The sequence below is a fragment of the Haliaeetus albicilla genome, chromosome 24 (genome assembly GCF_947461875.1).
Source record: "Haliaeetus albicilla chromosome 24, bHalAlb1.1, whole genome shotgun sequence".
Taxonomy (NCBI): Eukaryota; Metazoa; Chordata; class Aves; order Accipitriformes; family Accipitridae; genus Haliaeetus; species Haliaeetus albicilla.
Genome location: NC_091506.1, coordinates 9380571 through 9404239, shown reverse-complemented (window position 1 = coordinate 9404239; position 23669 = coordinate 9380571). Strand labels below are relative to the sequence as shown.

Below are 23669 nucleotides of genomic sequence, written 5' to 3'. Positions count from 1 at the left end.
GCATTACTGAGCGTTTTTTCCAGCTTCACTAAGAAATGCTCCTCTTTGCTTTGAAAGCCTGACTTTGTTGCCCCTTGTAGCAACACGAGGTTCAGGCAAGGTTGAATGCTATGGAAATTTGGTGCTTAATTAATCTATTCATGTTATGCACCCTGCCCTTTTGGTCACAGAGGGGTGTTTGTAGTAACCAGCAATAAATGTAATTAGAAATACCACAAAAAAGTGATACGCTATTCTTCTAAGAAAGATGCTAATGCTATACTGTATGTGTAATAGGAACGTATTGCTGCACATAAAATAGGAAACCATGTTGAACTGAAACGTGCCAGCAAATTTTCCAGTCTCCATGCAGTTGGCAATGAAAGCTGTATCTTCAGTCTTCTCTGCTGGGTGATTTTAGCACTGCCGCTATATTTGATTTCCTCACCCATTGGGGTATGGATTTTTGCTGACAAGTTATTGCTTCGCAGAGCAACAGTAACTGTCACTTTTCTTGGTAACTTACGGCCTTTTACTGGTAACGTGAAGACTCTTTTTGCCTTGCTGTCATCCCTGATTTCTTCTGCTGAGCTCTTAACTCCTCCCTTACTTTATCAAGTCCCATTCCTTTTCTTGGTTTTCTGACCTTTTGAAGAAACTTGCCTGGGATTAATTTTTAAGGTGGTAAGTGGCAGAGCAGCAAACCAAGTAGGATGTTTTGGCTTGTGGGTAGAACATAGAGGCAGGCTGTGCCATAAATTGCGATGCATTTTGGCAGCAGAGTCTTGGAGCAGATGGCCGCATGAGACCTTCATATTGCAGACTGACAGAGACAGTAAACTAAATATCTGTTTAAGCAATGGTGATGGATGTGGAGGGCATTTCTCAGCAATTAATGACTGGTTAAAAGAGACAGGAGTCCGAGGGAAAGCCAAAGGCCCTTACCCTTGACGCTCATTAACTGGCAGGAAATGCGTTACTTGGGTTATTGTTATTGCTATTGGACCTAATAATTTTTTTTAGGATAGAACAATTAGTTATTTTTATGCTCTGAAATGTTAAAAGGTACAGAGATTATTGCTCTTTAGATTTGTTGTGCTCTTTCTTGTTTTTCCCCGCATATAAGGTAAATGGCAGACATGTACAGAAAACAGTGTTTCATTCAGAAAATGGAAATGGATTCATTAAGCCCCTGTCTTGACTAGAAATGCCTTTGTGCATGATTACACTGGCAGAGGCACTAATGTGGGTTCGATTTCATCACCACAGTAGCTGGTTCCCAAGTGGTAAAGATCACTTGGAGAGTATAAGCACATTTCATAGTTGTATTTGCATTAGCTGTTTTCATTTGTGCCACCTTATAATCAAGCATTAGCTGGTGTCAGCCGGGCCTCGGGCTGACGAGGCTTCTTCAAGTCTGACCTGCCCCGTGGGAAGAGCGCACGTGGCAGCACCCTTGCCAGCATTACACAGACATTGCCACTTTATGCCTTTTTAGGTCACTGAGAACTTCTAAAAACTCCTTCCACTTAGAGACACCTACTAAAATTTCTGCCAGAGATGTGGTTTTGTTAAATACTTTTCCTACGTGATATGCATCACTCTGGCTGGTCATGACCATCAGAGCCTCTCTGCTAAGGCAGGGGAAGAGCTGCTTTGTATCCAGGTTTATTTTTGCTCTCACAAGGGGGATAGGGATACAGCTCCAGCCCTGACCCTGCAAGTGGCATCACACAATTGTGATCCTGGTGGCTGTGCACCACCTCCTTTGGTTTTGTAATCTCAATTACATAGTATTTTCAGTTAGTGGGCTTTGGGGGTTGATTCCTTGCTGTGCACTCTACAGAAATCATGGGGTAAAAGCAGTGGCTCCCAAAGCCCAGTAAGGTGATGTTTGGTTATTCCAGTCCTGAATACTAGAGATTACATGGAAGGGAGGAAAGACCCCAAATCACTGGCAATAAGAGGATGCTGCTAAGATAGGAAGGTGATGGGAACATGTGTCGTACAGCTCAGCAGTGTAAGATATACTGTAAAATGAACAATTAGATGAACATTTCAGGTTGTACATCCTCCTAATTATCCTTTTAATTATTCATCTAAAACAAGTAAAATGACCCCTGACAGAGCCATAAATTATTTAGGAACTATCAAATATTTATTAGATGCAACTGAATCCCCACAGAGGTTTTTAACAGATGCACACGAATCTGCTTTCCTGTATTCCTCATCTCCTACAATTTTATCTATGGAATTTATAACCGAGTGAGATTTTCAGTATTTAAAATACTGCTGAGCTTATTGGAAATCTTTTAAGGGAGGAAGAGAGCAGTGGTGCTTTTGGTCACTCGTGTTTCACAGATCTGGCGTAAGAAGACAGTGACCACCAGCAGTACCCTGGCTGACACAGGCAGTATCCTCTAGCCAGTCCTGCACCACCCGTCTTCCTGCACAAACACTTGGATGCAAAGGGAGTGCCGAAGGAACCAGAAATCACGGAAGGAAATACCCCTGGGATGTCACTGGCACAATTTAGAAACATCCGAACGTCTCATGCAAGTTAACACTTAGATGGTTTTAACATAAACAATTTAAAGTTGAGATGTGTCTGAATTGTACAATTGCACCTGAGATGAGGCTGCTGTAGCCAACTGCGTGTACTCACGGGCGGGCAGCCCCGGTGCGGCCGAAAGCCTAGCCTTCAGTGAAGCCTGCTACTGATTCACCAACAGAGGAATAACTTTTATTTCGCAACTAGATTTTTTTTGTTTTTTCAGCAGTGAATAAAATCCTCCCTCTTACATAACAAAATTGGATTTGTATTACTATTCCCATTGTGATGACACAGTTGGCTTGAGAACACAGAGAAGTCCTTGTGGGTTATGCTATTCCCATTAAAAAAAAAAGAAATCAAAAAAACCAACCCAAAAACTTTAATCACAGGATTCTGGGCACAGCAAGCAGTGGTCTGCAATGGCTTTTACAAGAACAAAATTCTAATTTTAGTTCTGTTTTTAAGCAACAGTTTTGTAAGGGATGAGCAGAAAGGATTTTGTAGGGAGTAATTTTTAGGAATCGTGCATATTAAAAATGGGAGATGCTAGAAAGGCAGGTGATCTTGTAGTGAGAGCAGCAGACAGGAATTCTTTGAAAGCTGGATTCAGCTCTTGGTTGGACCATAGACCTCCCCTGTAACATGTACCAGCTTCCACCGTATGATTTTGCCCTCTATTTGGACCTACAGCTTTTGTTGTTACATAAAATACAAAGGCTTTTGGAAATGAAAAGGAAATACAAAGAAGATCCTTTTGACCCTTATTGAATCACATAATAATAATGTCAGAGTTACTGTAATAAAACCCAGTTCTTATGGAGGACATCTCATGAGTGGGTCTCAGAAATGTTATTGTTACTCTCCCCATTTTACAGAAAGGAGGAGCAGGAAGGTTAAGGAAAGTACCTGCCATGTCCAGCAGTAAGAGGTGGGACAGGGCACAGGGGTTCCCCTCCCACCCCCCAACAAAATAGAGGAAATCCCACAAACAGAGGATCCCTTCTTTTCCTAACTCATGATCTGTAGACCTTCAGTGGTTTGTAAGGCCAAGGAACATGATCAGCCATTAGTCTCTGGAACCACATTAAACAAATTTTGATGGAGTTTGCCATTTAAATTCTAATCAAAGTCCAATAAGGAGGGCAAAAAGTCCTTGACAAATTTGGACTTCGGGATTTTCTATAGTCTGTGTAACTTCATCATGACTTCCATAATTAGCCAGCATTACTTGTAGACTTTTTTTTTTTACACCAATCCCTGTAAAGAGGAAAATGATGACCCAACATTTTACTTGCATTAGAAAAAGTATTCTAATATAATGAGCAAAACCTGTAAAGGCTTCAGAAAAACCGTGCTAAGAATGTCTTTCTCCTTGTTCTGTGTGTGCAGTTGCTATCCTGCTGAAGGACGATTATTTTGTCAGTGGTGCCGGGTTGCCGGGCAGATTCAAGGCAGAGAAAGTGGAGTTTCACTGGGGTCAAAGCAACGGATCAGCTGGCTCTGAGCACAGTATCAATGGCAAGAGGTTCCCTGTTGAGGTGAGTGGAAAGACATGCACTTATGTTCTCGAAAAAAATAAAGTCAGAATGTATTGCTGTAGTTTGAGACGACTGTGAAATAGGGCAATGTTTCCTTCAGTGAACATATCACTTTCAAGGCCCTTCTGGCCCTCGCAGCACTCTATCTATCATCTCTTATGTGCTTTTGCAATGTCAGCTCTGAGCTCTGCTTTGCTAGCATTGCCAGCTTTCACGTCCCATGGGTTAAGTTGCAAACAGCCACTTTTCTCGTTTCTCCCATAAGCTTTTCATGTGTGGGAAGATCTCCTTGCGAATATCCACAAAGTGACCTCATTGTCCTCCAAATCTTTTCTTTCCCCTGATGCTTACAAACAAATAGCAGCGGTTTGGGAGCCGTCATGCTAAGACCGCTGACTTTCATCAGTATAGCTTCCTTGCACGCGTCCGGCCCTCTCTCTACCTGTATTCAGCTGCGGTCCCTTGCCTTGTCCTAACGGGACGTCTACATAGATCCGTGCAAACAGCCGTGCATTTGCTCTGCCTGTGCAGGAGCCAGCTGGACCCGGGCCAGCCCCGGTCTGACAGCCGCCCGGGTTTCAGAGCAGAGCGCTGCGCCGCAGCGGGAGCGGGGTATCGGCTCAGGCACGGCACCCTGCAAACGCGGCCGTGTTCAGAGCACGGGGCCGGGCGACTGTCTGCAGCTGACCGTGAGGATGTGCCTTGAGATGGCAGCGAGGGTCCCGGCGCTGTGGGCTGCTGTGGAGCCTGGGGTGCGGTTGGCTTGTCGCTGATGGTCCTAGGTCACTCTGCCATCGGCGCAATGTTTTCCCTGTCAATAGAGTTTGTTGATACTTTTTACCCTATATTCAAGGTCTTGCATGGTGAGATAAAACAGATGTTATCTGGACTTACCTTTGCCTGTCAGTAAGCAGATAAGCACTTTCAGAGCATGGCACGTGGATGTGAACGGTTTGCGGGGAGTTGCACTTGCCCGGAAAGTTCACATTTGGGCAGAAATGGTTGTCTTGTGAGCTGGGTCTTGCAAGAACTTGATTCAGCCCCCAGCTTGCCATAATTTGTCACATGTGGCTTTAGCCAAGTCATGTTTTTCAGGAGGTGGGAAGGGGCTTCCAAAGCACAAAGGGAGGTTGTAATAGACTCTGGTGCATGACTAAAACCTCCGATTTTCACCTCCCTGCTCCAACTGCCCCATAACACAAGAATTGGAAGCCATTTTTTGTCTCCCAATTCTGAACCTGTACATTGGATGTTCTGTGAGGCAGAGATTTTTATCTTCTTTTTAACAAGCTTTTTCAACAGTTTCTGGCATGATGTATAGCTGTGATTTCTAACAATGGGCCACCCCTGAACACGTGGAGCAAAGGCCCAAACATTGTCATGCTGCCCTGTCTGCCTCAGTTGGCCATTCTGGTATTTGTAAATGTATTTCTGCGAGGTGGAAGGAGCACTCAGGAAGTCTACAGAGCCAGTCAACTCTTCTGTTGAAATTTCAGGGAGTGGAGATGGTAAAGGAGCCTGGGCCTTCTTGTTTGTGTCAGAAATAGTATTTCCACTTCACAAACACTTTTTTATGATGCGAAGCTTGATGCTTATGATGCTGGCTTGATGAATGGAAGCTATTTTACTTTGGAAAAAAGCAAATTCCTAAGAAATAATTTTTCTTTGGTTTAAATAGTCTTCATTTTCTTTTTGGTTGGTTGGAATATTAATTTTTTCTACTTTAAAATTGAAAAAAAAAAAAAAAAGGAGACTGCCTTTCAGAATTTAGGTCACTTGTTTATGACTGCTGTGCAAAATAAATTGCTCTATCAGATAGGTTTAGTGTTAATCCTAATAATGAAAATGTAATTTTCCAAGTAACTTGTATTCACTGCAATGACAGGAACGTCTGTTCTCTGGCCTTCCTGGGTATGATGGCATTAGCAGAATTCCCACAACCTTTTCTTTACTATTGTAAAGGACAAGCAGTTTCCAAACCAAACCTTTCCCTGTTGTGATGCTATCTATTTCCTACCCAAGAATTTCAAATTTCAATCATGTACTGCAAAGGATTTTCATGGGTGGATTTTGAAGGGTGCAGTAGGTCTAAGGTGATGAAACTGAGTCCTTTTTCCCAATACATGCAAAACCAGTCCTCACAGTTGGGATTAGACCTCTCAAATAGTAGCTGTACATGCATGCATGGTGGAGCTTTTAATTTGTAATGCTAATTGTAGTTCAGCTTGCAACTGTCTGATGCAACCCTAATTGCCTGGTGCTGGGAGGTCTGTGCCAGAAATACTGTACTTCATTTGAGAAGTGGCATTTCTAGGAAGGCTCTGGAAAGGAAAACCCAAACTCCTATCCTACAGAAAGGAAAGCCCAAATCATTCTGATTATTCTGAGCCCATGGATGTAGGTAAAGCTTTTAAGGAGCATGCAGGTACTGGCATTCCAGGGCTGCAGCAGTTACAGTGGCGATACAGCTGAAAGGAAACATTTTCGGAGTCTAACTGTGCAACCAGATGTGGACTATGCAAAACCCATTAGTTCCAAAGCACATCCCAAGGGAATGCAGATAGATCAGCTTCATCCATAGACTCTGCTCTGTGCGCATGAAGTTTAGATGTTTTTTCCTCTGGGAAACAAAGTGCTTGTTGGTAGTCTTTTTTTTTCTTGAAGAGGATGCAGAAACTAATTAGATATGTCAGATATAATACAAAGCATTATTGTTTGACCATGTTGTTTGGTTTTTATTATTACAACTAATGTGTCAGATGGTAAGGCTGTCTATGTTAATTGGTTTCCTTCATTGAAGCCCATCTGGATCATATTTTTTTGTGATTTATATGTTAAATTAGTTTGTAAGATATATGAGAACATCCTTTTGTTTCCTGCTTTAAAGGCATGTTGGATCAAAGGCGTATTATCTTGCAGTATTTTTATGCATATGTAGCATATTGTGATTCCTTTTCAAACCATGGCATATGTAATGGTATTCTTTCATTATGTGGTCTTGATTTCTTATTTATTGATTAGATTTTCCTTGGTGATACTTGAGCCTTATGAAGCAATTATGAGCTTGGCCGTCTCTGAAGTAGCATTAATGAATGGAGATGTCCACGTGCTTCAAACTTTCATCCACATCCAGGTTCCAGTTTGATACCAGGCCTGGTCAGCATTAGCCTGAAGTTTCTTTTTCCCTCCTTCTTGCCGTTTTAGCACCATCATTTGGGTGAGGCCAGGAACCAGCGCTGTGCTGCTGAAGATTAAAGTGATACCATTAGCATATTGCTGTGCAAGTGGAGCGTGAATCCTAATAAGGATGTGGGCTCTGTGCCAGCTTAGAAAAAGTCTCTCCTTTTTTCTTCAAGTTAAGAAAAGTTTCTAACATTGCATTCTCTAAATTTTAATGAATTGCTGACTCCTTTGTATTTTGTTATTGTTTTTCTCCACTATAATTATTCAGGTTTTTCTTCTTCTTTCTGAAGTCGAAACAATATAAATGAACATGCAAACCCTAGAAACCATTTAAATGGTGAAGTGACAAAATTAAAGAAGATGAGCTTCCCTCAGGCCAGGAGAGAACCCAGGTTCCCCTCATTAGAGCCAAGAGGAGTAATTGCAGCACTTTAATCTCCAGTGTCACTGCGCCGGTTAGCAGCCCTGCCTGCGCAGAGCTTGCGGCGGGCAGGGCATGCCGTGCGGGCTGCCTGCTAGGAGGGAAACCCGGCACTTAATATTTCATAGGCAAGCGAACAGCTGACGTGGCAGTGCTGTGCTGGCAGAGTTCGGTACCACCGTCCCAGCGTAACTGTGATTTTTGAGCTGCTTCGTATTCATTTTTATGCAAAATGCTGATTATTTCTGTGAAGAGCAGAAATCAGAAGAGTGATTTTAATCATGGCTGTGTTAATTTGATGTGAGCTTTGGCTGTTTATGAGCTTTCTCTTTAATGGCGCTAATTGTCAGTTATAATATGAACACCATTATACAGTAATATACAGTAATTTATTTAGTAAATGAGAATCTTATTCCAAGGACCATACTGCAATATGCCATAGAGACCTCATCCCTTTAATCTTACATGAACAAACTTGCACTGTCTAGGCCAAATTGGTAATAGGAACATCAACTGGGCTTCTGAAATAGCAATATGATTTCATACCCACAAGTACCAGCATGTGTGGTTTTGGAGATCTCGAGTTTTTCTCTATTAAAAAAAAAAAAAAAAAATCCCCCCAAAAACCCAACAAAACCCCACAAACCATTCAGGAGAAAATGAAGAGCTAATACCCTTTTGTGGCGATTAACGAGCTTTTGCATTATGTTGATAGATTCATTTTACTAAATTATTATTACAAAACAATCATTTGCATTAACAATTCTTGCTCTTCTTTAAGTGTGTTTCTTAGAAGACTTTCCAGGTTCTAATGGTGTCTTTGTTCTTGCTACTTCTTTGATTTTCTTCCTTTTCCCTTTGAATATACATACTAGCTTCAGCGTGGTCTAGTTCTACAGCTAGTTGCTCTAATTTGAATGCTCAGATCTCCTTGCCAAAGTTTATCACTGTGTGCCATCCTACTACTCATTATATCGCTTAAATTCTGATGTTTTATATTATCACAGGCAGAAGACAATCATGTCATTAATGTAGAAGAAATGTGTGGTATTCAGTGCACAAAAACCTTTATTTAGGTTCCCCTACAGGGAATAAACTGAGACTAGTTAATGTTTTTTTGTTTTATCCTGAATGTCAAGTCTTCCTATTCACACCTGGAGTCATCTACAGTATATGCCCAGCCTTTTGTCCACCTGTGGATGGCAGGGGATATTTACTTTTTAATGTTAGAATTGAAGCTTTCCCTGCTCTTTAGTTTTACTCTTGGTGCATTTGTAAGTCTGTTTAGATTTGTGCATGCTTTCTGATGTTAAGATGAACATATCGCAGTATGTTTTCTTGATATACAGGAGAGAACTAACACCTTGTGTTGCTGTGTTGTAGCTGGGTTTATTATTTTTGGCATCCAGCATATCTGGTAATTGTAATTTTGCAAAGATCTCTGGCATTGACTTCAAGCACAAGTAAAGCCTAATTGTGAAACAGGGAGCCAGTGTTGGTTTCATTTCCTTTTATTTCGTTTACTAGTTGCTCTTCAAATTTCCTTGCCTCCATCTGGCAAGATGTAGCAAAGCAGAAGTCAATAGATGATGGAGGGACCTAAAGAGGACCACTGGGAATATATCACAGTGAGAGACTTTGACTGTCTGAAGTAATTTTACTGTAATATTCTCTCCAAGGACCAAATCCACGCTTATAGGGTGATACTTAGAGCTCCTAGTGACTTTGATGGGAGATGTGCTGGTGAAACTCTGAGTGAGGATTTGGCTCCATACTCCTGCTGTCTGTGCTGTAGAGTGTCCAGGGAATTTAGCATGCACTGCTTATTCTATCTACATCTCTTACAGCACCCCTGACTTAATCATTCAGACAAGGAGATGGCTTGGGGATTTTCACATTTAATTATTTTTTTCCTTTTTTTTTTTTTTTTTTTTTCCCCAAACTGATTCTTAGCATGGTTTTTTTGGTCTGTTTTCTTACAGTCTTCTGTCTCCCCTTTCCCCACAGTCTGCAGGGGTCCAGATAGCCATAAAATACTCTAAAAATACAAGATGCTAAAAAACCAAAACTGCTGCTCTGTCTTATCTCCAGTGAAGTAAGATTTTACTCCAGGAGTCTCCAGACTTTACTCCTTTTTGCTCTTCACTGCTTTTAAAACTTGTTCACGTTTCCTCATCATCAAGATATCGGTGTGTCATAATTTTAAAACATAAAATGGATGGATATTTTGAGCACATGGCTGAGTTTCCATCATGTTGCACTGTGAAGACTGTGAGCAGTGCAAGTTAAACATCATCTTACAACTCTCTGGTTTACCGTTTTATTTTCCTTAGTGTAGCTGATACACTGTTTCCTCACAGTTGTCTTTAGTGCCTCCCATATACTGACAGGAGAATCAGTTGAGACTTTAATTAATGACTTTATTGCAGTCAAGGTTCCATTTTAGTGCAGAATGCTTCATCTTGTAGTAGTGAAATATTTAGTCTCCATCTGGCTGATCTTTTCTGTGAATGCCCCGTGATAATTAAGAAGAAACACGAGAGTATGGTCTGAAATTAAAATATGTTTAGTGGAGGGGTTAGTGTATCTTTGGACTGTTCTTGTAGAGACCCAGACAAAATTTAGGGACGTAACAGCAGTTTGGTTTTATGGCAGCATCTTCTCGCTGCCTGCCAGGCCCCAGTAATTTCTAGAGTTGCAAATGTTACAATGCATCCAGAGTTTTATTTTGAAATAACTATCCAGTAACATGAACCAGATATAACTCTTTTCATGTTGGCTGGGAATGTCCTGCTTTCCCCGAAGGATTTCCACTGTCATGTTGAAAAGGTCGAAGGCAGTAGCACTACACTGCAATTACGGTATGTTAATGATGAGCTAAGAGTTGTACATTTCTCTTAACATAAATCCCTTATTTTCTACATGATTAATTGGAATCTGGAAAGACTGACAAGGAAAAGGAGGATCAGATGGGGTGAAAATAAGAGATAAGAGGCTGACAGCCAGCTCTTGTTGTAAAGGAGAGTTATTTTGAATAGGAGAAAAAAATCAATACAAAGGTTGGAGAATTTGACAGAGTTATAAGAGCTACTTTAATGAAAGGTAGCAGATTCAATAGGATTGTTACTTGAAATGTGGGATTGTCTGAGTTAGAAAAATGTGACTGTCTCTCCCTAGCTGTAAAGGTGAGCTTACATCCTGAGCTTACTGGGTACTTAGGCCACTGGATTTACTGGTATTCACTCTAGGCACTCAATGTGGCAAGAAAAGGGAAAAAATGTATGGGAGCTTGCTAAATTCTGTTCTTCTAGAATAGTTACTTGATTATGGGAGGAGAAGGAAGAGGACAGCAGGTGATAGCTATTTCTGCTGCTTCACCATGTTAGGTAGCTACCATGTTAGAGTATCTGGCAGGCTTCCGCAAGGTAAAGTGTTTCCTTATGAGAAGGTAACTTCATTTGGCCCTAGCTGTAAGGAACAAGCTATGACTTTGTTAGACTCAAAGGGACATTTCGCAGGAGCTCTTCTCTGACATATCCATGTCAGCCTCCTTCCCCCAGCAGTGATGGTGAGAGGTGAGCGCAGGTAGGGAGGCTGGGTGTGGAGGCTTTCTAACCCAGGTTGGAGGTGAGGTGAGGAGTCAACTGAACCGTAGCATCCCTGCAAGCAAGTACATCTTGGACAGAAGCACCACTTCATTTAGTATGGCTAGGTACAGGGGCTTCAGTAATGCGGTGAAAAGAAATTTGCTCCTGCAGCTATTAGAGGGCTATTTCATTGCTCTCAGTGGAAATGGCCACCTCAGTCTTAAAGAGGAAGCCAAGTTTTCCAAAATCGCTCATAGCTTTTTAAGTTTGGGAGCTTAGACACAGGAAGGCAATTTTTTCAGAGCCAAATGCACAGCCATGAAGTGCGTGAGGTGAAGAGAGGTGAGCTGCAGGTCAGTCAAGTGTCCCTGGGCTGCGGGTGCTGAGCGTGTGTACGTGTGCACCAAGTGTGCAGGTTGGCTGTGCACAAGGGTCCTGGGACATTGGTTAAAAACACATGAAGTTTGATAAGGGCTCAGCACTGCCTCTTTCCGTCAGGCAAGTATAACAGTCCTGGGGCTTTGGGACGTCTTTCCCTGGAGATGTATGACCCTTCGTAGTTATTCCAGTAGGCCCTCTGGAAATAACAAAGACAGATAACATTTGGCAAAAAAATAAAGAAATGTTGCACAAATGTGTTAAGAAGTGATAATGTTTCCTTGGCACACAAAAAATCAAAACAAAACCTTAATGTGGTTAATGGGCTTCTTGGTAGTTTGTTGCCCAGTATTTCCCATGGAAGTCATTTACTGGGTCCCAAACAGTGGGAATAGATTTCACCAATGTTAATCATGATTTAAGGCAGCAAGCAGGAAATGATTTAAATTGTCTATTATACTGGTGCTTTACTGATTGCATTTTTGGGTTTTGGGGTTTGTTTTTCTTTCTTCCTGAAGGATTCTAAACAGTTGCTGTAATTTCATGCCAAGAGAATAAATTACGTCAGCCATGTTTTTCGCAGTTAGAAAACTCAGTACATTTATTCAGGTTTTACCTTTTTTTTTTTTCCTGTTTTATCACATGTTAAGGAACTGTTTTATAAGGGATGATGACCAAAAGCTTGTGTAAACCAGAAAGGAAGATGCATCTTGCTGTCTGGTTATTTGTGTATCCAAAAAGGTTTTCACTAAAATTGGTTTTATAATGCGGGTCACCGAAAGGCTTTTTAATTCTAGGAGGAGACAGGCTGTGAAATGCATTCACTGTGGACTGTTCTGATCGGTACTATCATATTTACATTGTTGCCCTCCCACCTGAATCCCTCTGCTGTCTCTTATACCGAGTTTAAAAGCTTTTTGGGACAAAGAGCGTCTCTCTGCTGGGTTTGTGCAGCGCCTGCCCCAGTGGAATTCCTGCTCTGGGATACAGCAGTGCTGCTGCTGCTGCTATAACCGCAGGCTTTGCAGGAATGAATTGCTTTGTTTTTTCTGTGATAAAGCTTCACATGATGTAAGAGATCAGGCAGCAGTATGAGCGTAGTCCCTGTTATTTCCCCAGTTCACAGGCACTGTATTTCCAGACAGGATGGGAAGGTTAACTAAAGTTGAAAAAGGATCTAAAACACAGCAAGAGTTTACTGTCTGGTAGAAATGAAATAACAATCAAGCGGTTGAAAATGAGAAAAAAAGGTATGTGTTTGCTCATGCTTTGAGACACACAGCACTCATCTTTCTGTAAATAAAAAACAATTTGGGGAAAATAGTCATATCCCTGAATACGTGTGTCTTCCTACTCCCTATTTTTCTACCCAGCTTAATAAACAACATTCTGTATTCTCTAATTAGTTGGGCTTTTCAGCACATGCCTCAAAAGGCTGATAATGTCCTTTTCTATCACCATCCCATCTAGGCTGGCTGTCCTCAGAGGGGGGCTTTCCTTTATCCTCTGGCTTCAGAGAGGAGGCAAAGCGGGCTCATATTTCCAGGAAATCGCAGCCCCTTCTGCTTCCTGCCTGCAGCTGCCTCCAGCGCGCTCACTGCCTGGGCAGGAAAGCCTTTGTTATTGTATCCCTCAAAGAGGGCTTGGGTATCGCCTATTGACCATTCAGGAGGGATTTTTTTATAAAACGTAGCTTCTGATCTACATGCATGTAAGAAATACAAATTTTGGCTTCCTACCAGAATTAGAAATAGCATTACCAGGTGGGAAAGAGCTTTTCCCCCTGCAGTGGGGTAACAGTTTGTTAATAGTTTATTCAAGCACAGAAAATGGCACCTGGTCTGCCAAAAGAGCATTAGTTTCTCCAGAGGGGACTGTTAATTGTCTAGGAAAAGAAGATTGAAAGTGTCTCCCTAATAAGTTAAGGATGAATCATTCTTCTCTGGGACTGGGGGCAAATCTGATTGTTGAACAGACTCTCAGACACCAAATAAAGAATGGAGAGGCAACCTGGCTCACCCCGGGTGGTGAATGTAACTTGAGAATTAAAAACATGCGTTAGCACAAGATCTATCACACATTTGTTATGGAAGGGAGAGAGATCTTTGGGATTTGATCATGCCAGGGATGGATTACATTTCTTGAATTTTGTCATTTTTGTCTTTATAGAGCTTTTAACTACATGCTGTGTTTTGAAGTTCATACCTGCAACACCGCTTGTGTTTTTGCTCTTTACCTTAACCAGATTGCTGTAAGGGTGATTTTAGTTGATTTTTATTCCTACATCAAGGCCTTCCATTCCTTCAGGGTGGTGGTGCCTACAACTAAGATAACAAATTCAGTGCTCAATGCCTGCATGCAGCGCTCAAGGGTTTTCAAAGAGTAGCAGATTTAACTTTTTAGAATGCAAAACTACCCACAGATGAGTAGCCAAAATTACAAAATTCATGTGAAAAGAAGGGGAAACCTTTTTTCTTTAGTTTCTCATCACCTTTGGTTAGGCAGGAAATTCTGTTCCTTTCTCTGAGGTCTAGATCCTCTTAGGGCAGCCTTGAGGAGAAGGTGGCTTGCTGAGAGTTGAGTGACACATTTAATCTTGTGGAGGCACATACCAGGCAGGACCATAATATCCCTTAAGAAAAAGAAATGTCATTACATTCAGTTCAAAATAGGAGATTGGAGATAACGGGAAGGTTTTAAAAAAGATTCATTTGAAATTCTTTGCTTGAGAGGTCTCATTCTGTTTGGGAGGCAGGAATGTGAGCGCTCACTTAATGAGCTGCATTCAAAAGATGAAATTTCAAGAGAGTAAAAGTAAAACCCATTATTTCCTGAACATAAATAGAGTCACCCGTCCTCCAATCCATAGTTGTGTCTTTCTCCTCAACCTCATCTAATATTCCCCTTGCTCCCCATTTAAGTAGGAAAAATTTTAGGGGCCTTTGCCTCCAGGAAATACCCAAAGTAGATACCTTCAATCATATCAGTCACTGATCTTAAACCACATGCTGTTTACTAAGTAATGCTGAAAGCTTCACGCTGTTGTTGCTGGCATACCATTTATGAAAGGCCTGTTAGCCCTCCCACTGAACCATATGGTGATTTATCAGATAGTTTAGTAGTAGCAAGACCAAGACCCAACTTGGTCAAAACTAAAAATGGATATTCCTTATGTTGTCTCTGATAAAACGTTCCTGTTCCTATTCCCTTTGTAGTATAGGGGATGTGCGTGCTGAGCTGCGTGCCCCCTTCCCAGGCATAGCCTGGAAGGGAGTTGCTGTATTTCCAGGGTACAGGATTACAATCTTACAAGTTCGTCTTTCACGAAACTGAAAACAGCAATTTCTGGATGCTTGCAGCTCAAACAGCTGTTGTGTTGGTCCATTTTAAAGAAAAGAAATATGGAAATATATATGAAACACATGAAAGCTCAAGTGCGGGGCTCAGCTCTGAGGACTCTGAAGGTGAGACCATGTAAGAGGAAATGAATGTTTTCTGTAGAAGAAAAGCAAGCTCTCATTTCAAAGAAAGCTTTCTAGGAAACCATTTTGGCCTGCTTAACACTTGAGGTAGCAAAACATCCACATGTGATCTCTGATATAATATTGCTGCATTATTAGCGGAGTTAGTTCAGATGTTTTTCCATCATGATCAAGTAAGATAGAAGTGGAAAACATTTTGGTAACTCTGCAAGGAATAATTTGGCAGCAACCAGAATTTGGAACTGGAAAAGGGCAGTAGGAGAGAAATAATTAGCAAGGATAATTTTCAGGCCTTGACAACCTGGCATGTCTTTCTAGCAGTGAATGGATTCACCTGACACCCAGAGATAGCCATCTGATAATAGCACTCATAAGATCAATACATCGATACTTTATCCTTGAAACAGTATTTAAAGTCTGTTCTTAGGTTCATTTCTTTACTTCTGTAAAGTTATAGCAATCTGGGATTTGAGATAATGCATTCATTGCAGTCTTATCAGCCGTTCTTCATTTACTGTATTTTAATGCATCTACCGTGATTGCTGAAGAAGGATGCTCAGTGAGATTAATCTGCTTATGCTTTAAAAAGAAAGGATGCTCAAAAGATTAAAATGGGGCCTCATACAGAACAGGTTTGAGAGTTTGGAGTGCTTACAATGGCAGGGTGTTTCGTGCAAGAGGTATTTCAAAACGTAAAGCTTCTGTGGTGCTGGCTCTGCAGACCTCATGGCGAGGAGAGGAGGGGGAGCTGGGCACAGCTGAGATTTTGCTTTTGTAGATTGAGATTCTGCCGAGGCTCTCACACTGCTAATAATGCCAAAATGTCGCTGGGTTAAACCTAATGCTGCTTGTTTCTGTTAATGTATCTTGCTGGTCCACATCTCTTCACATTGTGGGGAATTATTTGTGGGATCGTGATGCTCACCCCAGGACACAGAAATAGCGTGTGCATGCTTGAAATAATGTTCATGCAGATAAGTGCCCTGTATGTAAGTATGGTGAGAGATTCAGATCTGTTTCCTCTGTACAGACTCACCAGATTCCCCCAAATGCATGCATTTTGAAAGAATTTAAATGGGACTGGAAATTTTATTTTTAATGAGCGCTGCTGTGAAGGACAGGAGACATATAGCAGGGCAGTATTGTTTCCACGATTGCACCACGTATATGTTCTGTCTCTAGCAAGGGAGAAGCTCCTGTTGAAAAAGACCTATTTATCTAACACCACCACCAACAAAGAAATCCTATTTCTGATAAAGACTGGAAAGATCAGCGGCTGCCCTCTGAGCGCCTGGGAGGAATTATTTGTACCTTTGTCTCTTGGTGTTGATGGGCGCTTTACTGCGGCAGCCTCAGGGGCCAGTGCCATCCCCACCGTGCCACCGCCCGCCTCGCCGGCAGGTGGAAAGTTCAGCACTTTCAAAACTGGTGGGTTTTGTTCGTTTTAAGCAGATTATGGCGTGAAAGATGGAAGAGGAGATCAGAACTGGCAGGAAGCTGTGATTTGAATAGGACCTTCAATTTGACACATGTTATGTCCTTAAGAGAGGAGTCGGCACCTGGTTTTTGTTGACAGGTGTGGCGACGGCCTTGGGGGATGACGGGCACTTCAGTGAATAGCTAAATTGATTTGATAATCAGTAAGTGAATTTGCTAAGAGTGGGTACTACGTGCCTTCTTTGGGGCTTGGTTAACCTAGTGACAGCTTGTTTTAAATGTACTAGGAGGCTTTAGTTTATTTTTCCTTCTCCTTTCCCGGCGAGAGCTCTACACCGAGTTACTGCCAAATAAAAGAAGCCGTTTCTCCTCTTCAGCTGTAAAACGAACCTGAAGATGACCAGCCTTCACTTTTACAAAGGAGCTGCTGTCCCAGGTTAAACTCTCTCAATTTTTTCCAGATATGCCCAGAGAGCGGTGATCGTCATCATCGTGTCTCTAATGTTTATGTCCCCTCGATGGGGCTATAGTATTTCGTCACTGTTGCCCTCTCTAGGTGGAGAGCGTCGGCGTCGCAGACTCACTAGGAGCCTTTTACAACTGCCCTGCTCCGGTTTCCAGCTGCTCTTTCCCAGCTGGTCCTGTAACCTGTGGACTTTCCCTCCCCTTGGAGCCCAGAGCGGAGGTTTTTCTTTTCCCCAGCGGCCCAGAGGACCGGCGCTGCAGCCCAAGCCCTGAGGCGGCAGGGCGGGAAAGGCGGGCAGGCCCCGCGGCCTGGGCCGGCAGGTGGCTGTGGCGGGAGGGGATTTCCCTCAGGTGCGTTCCCCTGTAACCTTTGGGCCGTTCCCCTGTAACCTTTGGGCCGTTCCCGTGTAACCTTTGGGCCGTTTGTGCGGCTCCTGTTGGATTTGCGGATCCTGGATTTGGATTACCTCTCCAGTAGCCCTGCTATTTACTGTGGAAACTTGACGCAGGGCAAGTCTGTCACATTAAAACGCACTGCCTCCAGCATCACGCATACTTATTATGCTGGTTTATGTGGAGTTATTCAGAAGGGGGATTTTGCTTCAGACATTTCTGAAAGGCGATACAATTTGTAAAAGTTTAATATGTATTTATTTTCTGGTTCCCCAGCAATGTCTGTAATGTTTGCTTGGGTTCAGATTAGAAACATTTGCGTTCTAGGTAACTCGCCCAACTATTACAAATAAGAGATTTTTTTTTTTTCTTATGTGCATTCATAATTGTCCTCTCTTCTTAAGACATAAATTGAAATTGTGTCCTTCATACCATGATGCTCAAACGATTTCCTTTTCAACAAAGAGTACATAATAAAGGTTAAAAATGATTTTTGCAATCCATGCATTTAAGTATACATTACTATCTGTTTTAAGGATGGATAATCAATGTAAAAAATGATACTTCCGTGTATTCCTAATAGGTCACTGTGTAAATATCCATAATGGAATCGATCTCTTAGGTTATGGCAACCATTAGTACAGAAAGGGGTTTCACAATTAATGTATCAGACATTTGCCTTTCATACTTACACGCAAAATGATTATTTATTGATTATTTTCAATCCAGGTTAATGATGTTGAAGAGGTTTCGGTATCTCAATTTAAAGTACTTAGCATGCGGTTCAAACAGAAATATCATATCCCTTTCAAGAAGTTGTGACTAATATCTGATAAGTGATTTTGCTCTACATTGTCTCTCATTTATACATGCATACATATATATTATATATGAATTAAGGATGTTTGTGTACCTAGAAAGTCTTGGTGATGCATTCAGTGTCAGCCTGGGGTGGTAAGTTTTACTGTTTCTATAGTTTTGTGTTTCTGTACAGCACTAGGATATTGCTATAGCCAAACACTCAGGGGTTCACTCTTCTCAAAGCATGTGTGACTCTCATCGGGGTTAATGGGAGTCATGCATTTGCCACAACAGGGAGGAGGATTTTCCTGCTGAGTGTATTTTAGGGTTTTTTTTAAACTGCAAATGTTTCCACAAGTTGACTAATGGATTCAGTTGTTCCCGTTAGAAATAGCCACATGAACTTGGGCATTATTATCGCAGGTGACCAGCTGAGGGAGCAGGAGCAGAGATGCGGCTTCTGAAAGCAAGCCGGTTCCCCCATATCTGCCAAGCACCTTTTCTTAGAGAGCTCTGCTGAATGCCAGAGGCCGGCATGCAGGAGAGGAGGGCAGCACTGTGCCCACCAAGGCTGGCACCGCTGCGTATGCCAAATTCTGAAGTGTGTAGCCCAAACAGAAACCCCCTGGGGGTCTTCAGGGTCTCCACTGACAGAGGGGCAAGTAAGACAATTGAGCATGGTTGCTTAGTGCTGCAAGGTGAAGATACAACATTTACTTACGCTGACGCTGTTTGGGTAGTGATTTACCACCACGCTAAGAAACTGCATTGAGCCAATGGGGGGGTGAAAGGCTGGCCAGGCTCAACGGTTGCACCCCTGGCTGTGAGTATATAATGGTAGCTGGGGTTAGGCCATGATTGAAAGAGCTCTTAGCTGTGGAAGTGTAATTGCAAGGAAGGAAAACTATTGCATTTCATCCCAGTTCAGCAGAAAAGGTTCCCAAGCTTGTCAGCTGAACTGGTTTTCTTTAGTGATCAGCTTCTGGGTCAGGAAAAATGATTATATTTTTACTGTTACCTACTGTTTTATCTTTAACAAACTAATTGCTGCCTGGAGCTGTTTAACACTGTATGAGCATGAAAAGCACGTATAAAACCAAACTGTATGCTAAAAGACTTGCTTGATTATCATAAAACATTTTGCATTTGTAGAACTTTCCAGTTGAATATCATAGAGCTCTTTGGTAATACTAATGAGCAGTGGGAAAAACTTAAAGTGTATAAGTGACTTAGGATCCTGTGTCCCATTTGCAAAGTGATTTGGCACGTGGCTCTGAATACTTTCAGATCAATACATGGTGGCTTCCTCAGTTCCTGAAAGTCAAGCCCACAAGCATCACCACAGCTGTTAGTCCAGAAAGAGCTTGATCTCAACTTCTGGCACTGTGTCCCCCTTTGGTACGCATTTCTGTTCATAGCCTAGTGCTCTTGTGCAAAGAAGTATCTAAAAAGAGAAAGATGTCTCCCAGGCAGCCTGTCCCACCACAGTCCAAAGGGACAAAGGATGGGGTGAGATGAGACAAGGACAGAATCTGTTTTTTTATTAGAAGTGGAGGACGTTTTCTTCCTCTGATATGCAACTCCAAAGAAACTGAGATCCAGAAAGTAGCTCCATTTCAATTCAAAAGGGAGTTAAGCTGACATGTTTACCTCCGCTTGATTGTATATACAAGCAGGAGGTGGGGTGCTCTGTGACAGCTTGGGGAAATGGTGACCTTGGCAGTGGAGGAGTGGGTATGGTGCAAATTCACTAGTCCTTTCAGAGACAGAGCTGGCATTTGAAGGCTCCTGGCACGTGCTGCTGCGACTGCTGCATATAAGCTCTGAGCCTATAAGGCTGACATCTGCTTTTGAATAAAACTCTCTATACTGGAAGCTGACATCAACCCTCTACGCTGCTTTAAATTCATATTCTCCTTGGAAAAAAATAATCTAGTTTGAACTTTTTTTTTATTTGTGAGTCTCCTAAACATTTTCCTGCTGAAGTGAGTTTAAGCCTACTGACAGTAGACTGACTTTTCTTAATTATCTTCTCCAGACCCCTTTAAATTAGTCCCCCAGGGGTCTGTGAACCTCATATTGAAAATGACAGCTTTAATATTTCTTTACTAAATACTTACAGAGAGTTGTCCAGGTATGCTGACTCACATAACATTGCTAATTCCCACTGAAAAATAAAATATTCTGATTTTAAGCGGTAACATATTTGAGGTGATGGGGCACAGTATGGAGGAAGAGGAGAATGGCCATCAAATGTGACCATGGCTTTGTACATACTGAAAACAGGAGAGTGTGGGAGGCAAAAAATCATTTGAAACCATTGAACTCATGCATAAATGCATAGCTTTCAAATAGCTAATTTTTTAATGTCATAAAAGAAAACTGGCTAGGGCTGGTTCCTTTTTTATAGCCCTGTCATAAACTCTGAAAAATGAGGTTTATAATTTATGGTCTAAAACCACCTTAACTATTGCAATACAAACAGCATCACTGTACTGCAGTTTATTTCTAAAATGCCTCCGGTGACAATATTGCAGTGCCATAATTAACTAATACCAAGATCCTGTTTGTGGTGCTTTGTGCTGCTTTCTCCAGAAATATGCAGTTAGTACAAATCCTCAAAGCTCAGAAGATGGTGGTGCTTCAGAATAATCTCACATCACCGTGTCAGTTAATACAATCACTAGTACTGTTTCTGTGGCTCACAGAATCTGCCCAATCACTTGTTGGATTTATAAGGAGGGGGTTATATCTTTTCTATATGTGTGTGTGTATGTGTGCACATCTGTGTATGTAAAAAAAGTACAGAGGAGAACAGCATGCATGCTATCTCCTAATTTGTTTTCTGATATCTCAGCAACATTGATCTTTCAAAATGATCTCTTGCTGGTGGCATCAGTTTTATGTTGGAAAATATTCCTGCAATTCTGGCAATGATAAACTAATTACAGACTATACATTTTTAATGATTTAATCTCTTGTCATATTCCTAGAGAGAAGTGATCCTGATTCCAAACAAATCTCCCATGCATGACCAAACACTCATCATGAAATGTATGGTTTTCATTAAACCCTGTTGTTAATACAGGCTTAGGATTGTTTTGTTAAAATGGGGAGAGGTTGGGGAGTAAAAGCATGCTGAAAGATTACTGTAATAATGCTGCAGTAAGCGTTCTGAATCACACAGAGCTCCCAGCAACATTCCACTGACATGTGCCTCCCATTACGGAGGGCTCTTGACAAGCCATATGTAACGCCAGAGCTTACATGTGTCAAAAGGGTTTTCGACGGGTGGCAATTAGACAGATGCATTCATGTTCCTTATTCTGTGCTAGAAATCCAGGTTTGTGTCACCCACCCCATCTATGTTAGTCTTCAGGTTTAATAATAATGATTAGGTAAGCGGTGGGTCAAAAAAAAGCTTCAAGTGATGTCCCCTTTTTTAATGCACTGAGATTTCTGCTCTGTGAACTTCTGTTGCACAAGTGCAGTTTATACCCTCGCTGCCACCCCTCTCTCATTGCTGTGTGCCTTGGCGGGGGTCTGCTTTTTAATCTTCCATAAAGACTAAAGCAACGTGCCTTGGCCTCTGACTGGAGTCTGAGGGTGGTGCTGGAATGGGGAGGAAACATAAAATGATCATCTCCTTTGCATTTACTGGAAGGGACTGGATCTGTAATCTTCCTCAGTAGCAGCTCCTTGTGCATCAGATCCAGAAATGGAAGAGGGACTTGATTCTCTTGAGAGTGCAGATGTAAGAGGTGTTAGAAAGATGACAGGGAAAAACAATTGTTAGAAATTTCTTTTACCTAGGGGAGAAATTTCAAGTAATTTCAGCACATTGTAAACATTCCTGCCATTTTCCTTGCTTTCAAGTGCCTTTGCCCCTTTCCCAGAAAGCTGTTTTGTTGTTTTTAATGCCTCCAATCTTCAGAAAGTCTGAAGATAAGAACAGCATTTAGAGACATTTAAAGCAAATCTTAGTATATCTGGACTGACTGTGTGCATGCTGATACACTTGTAAGAATTTGAGTCAGATGCATGCGCGTTCACATAGCTAATAAAAATCAGGGCCTATAATTGCTTAACCTAGAGAAGTGAGTATGTGGAGGGTGAATTAAGGTTCCTGTGAACTTCTTGTGGTTTTCCTGGCACAGTGAGGATGAAACTATTATTATGAACTAGAACTCCAATTTTATTAATGTTCTGAAGTATGGAAGGAAGCAACAAATCTGATTTAAGTGAAGACATTTGTCTTGGCAGTGTGATTTACTCCAGGGTTGTAAATTTGACATGATGGAGACTAAAATGTACTGAAACTTAAATTTCTCCCATATCTCACTCAAAGTCAAATGATTTAAATAGCAGGATATGAGAAATGACATGTATCCTTGGATGCAAATATATTTTTGGTGCTGAAGATTTTAATTTCACGTCTGAGGAAATTTATCAATTTGAGGACTAAACTTTTAAGAAAACAAGGGTCAAAGTTTCAGGGCATGGTGTGGGGATGCAGCTATAATGAGCGTGTCACCATATGCTGCAGTGAAGGCTTCCTGCATGGTAGTCTCCTATCTAGGGTCCAGTAATGATAAAACAGGTATTATCAAAGGTGAAATCTGCTTTGCTGACACAGATCCTGATAATGCTTCTGTCCTGCAGTGCTCACCACACTGCTCTCTGGCACTGTGCCTCCTGTGTCTCCTGCGCTTTAAAAATCTGTTCAGGACAAAACGTTGAAACACGTTAAAAGTACAAAAGTGTTAACAAACCAAAACAGAGCTGGGGCGGGGGACTGAGTTATCGTTGCAGGCAGAAGGCCCCCAACATGATATAACACTGAGCATCCTGCCTGCTTTCGATTTGGGGGAGAATTTGTTGCTGTTTTTTTGTCCTCTTAGGACAAGCTCAGGTAGGTGGGCCAAACCAAGGTGCCTAACTTCGGGACTTGCACCTTCCCAAGGGTCACTGAGCCCTTGGGATCATTTGCCCTATGAAGGCAAATGTCCTCTCCTTCCATTGAGGATTAAGGGAATTTATGGGAACTTAACTCCTTGCTTTCACACATGTTGAAGGTGCCTGAAGCTAATTTTCAGTCTTCGACTTTTTGGTAATCAGGAGGGAGACTTTTTTTTTCTGATGAACATAAATTTAACCCAATGGCTATATGGTTGATTTGGCATAGCTCTAATTCTCCTATTCATTTCCTGAGCAGTGTCTTTAAAAAATCCCCATATTCTGGAAGTAAAAATCAGAGCTTGAGTTTAATTTTTTTTTTATTATTTTTTAAGATAAACCAGTAACTTTTACAGCCTTGCTCTGTGATTCCATGAAATGGGATTAATTTCTTAGCAGCACTGGACCTGCTCTGTCAATTCAATAAAAGTAATGTGGACAATTTCAGTCTATTACTTTTAAATTAACTCAGCGCATATGACTCTTCCTAATACA

The 23669-nt window shown here is 41.6% G+C and overlaps 1 protein-coding gene across 4 annotated transcripts in view; it reads left to right on the top strand.

The window, feature by feature from the left end:
* PTPRG (protein tyrosine phosphatase receptor type G) overlaps nucleotides 1-23669 on the top strand; it is a 412532-nt gene that overhangs the window by 224290 nt on the left and 164573 nt on the right. For all 4 annotated transcript variants that reach the window (XM_069811972.1, XM_069811975.1, XM_069811971.1 and 1 more), the window contains exon 4: nucleotides 3923-4071. In XM_069811972.1, the coding sequence (XP_069668073.1) occupies nucleotides 3923-4071 (149 nt within the window). The remainder of the gene's footprint in view (nucleotides 1-3922; nucleotides 4072-23669) is intronic.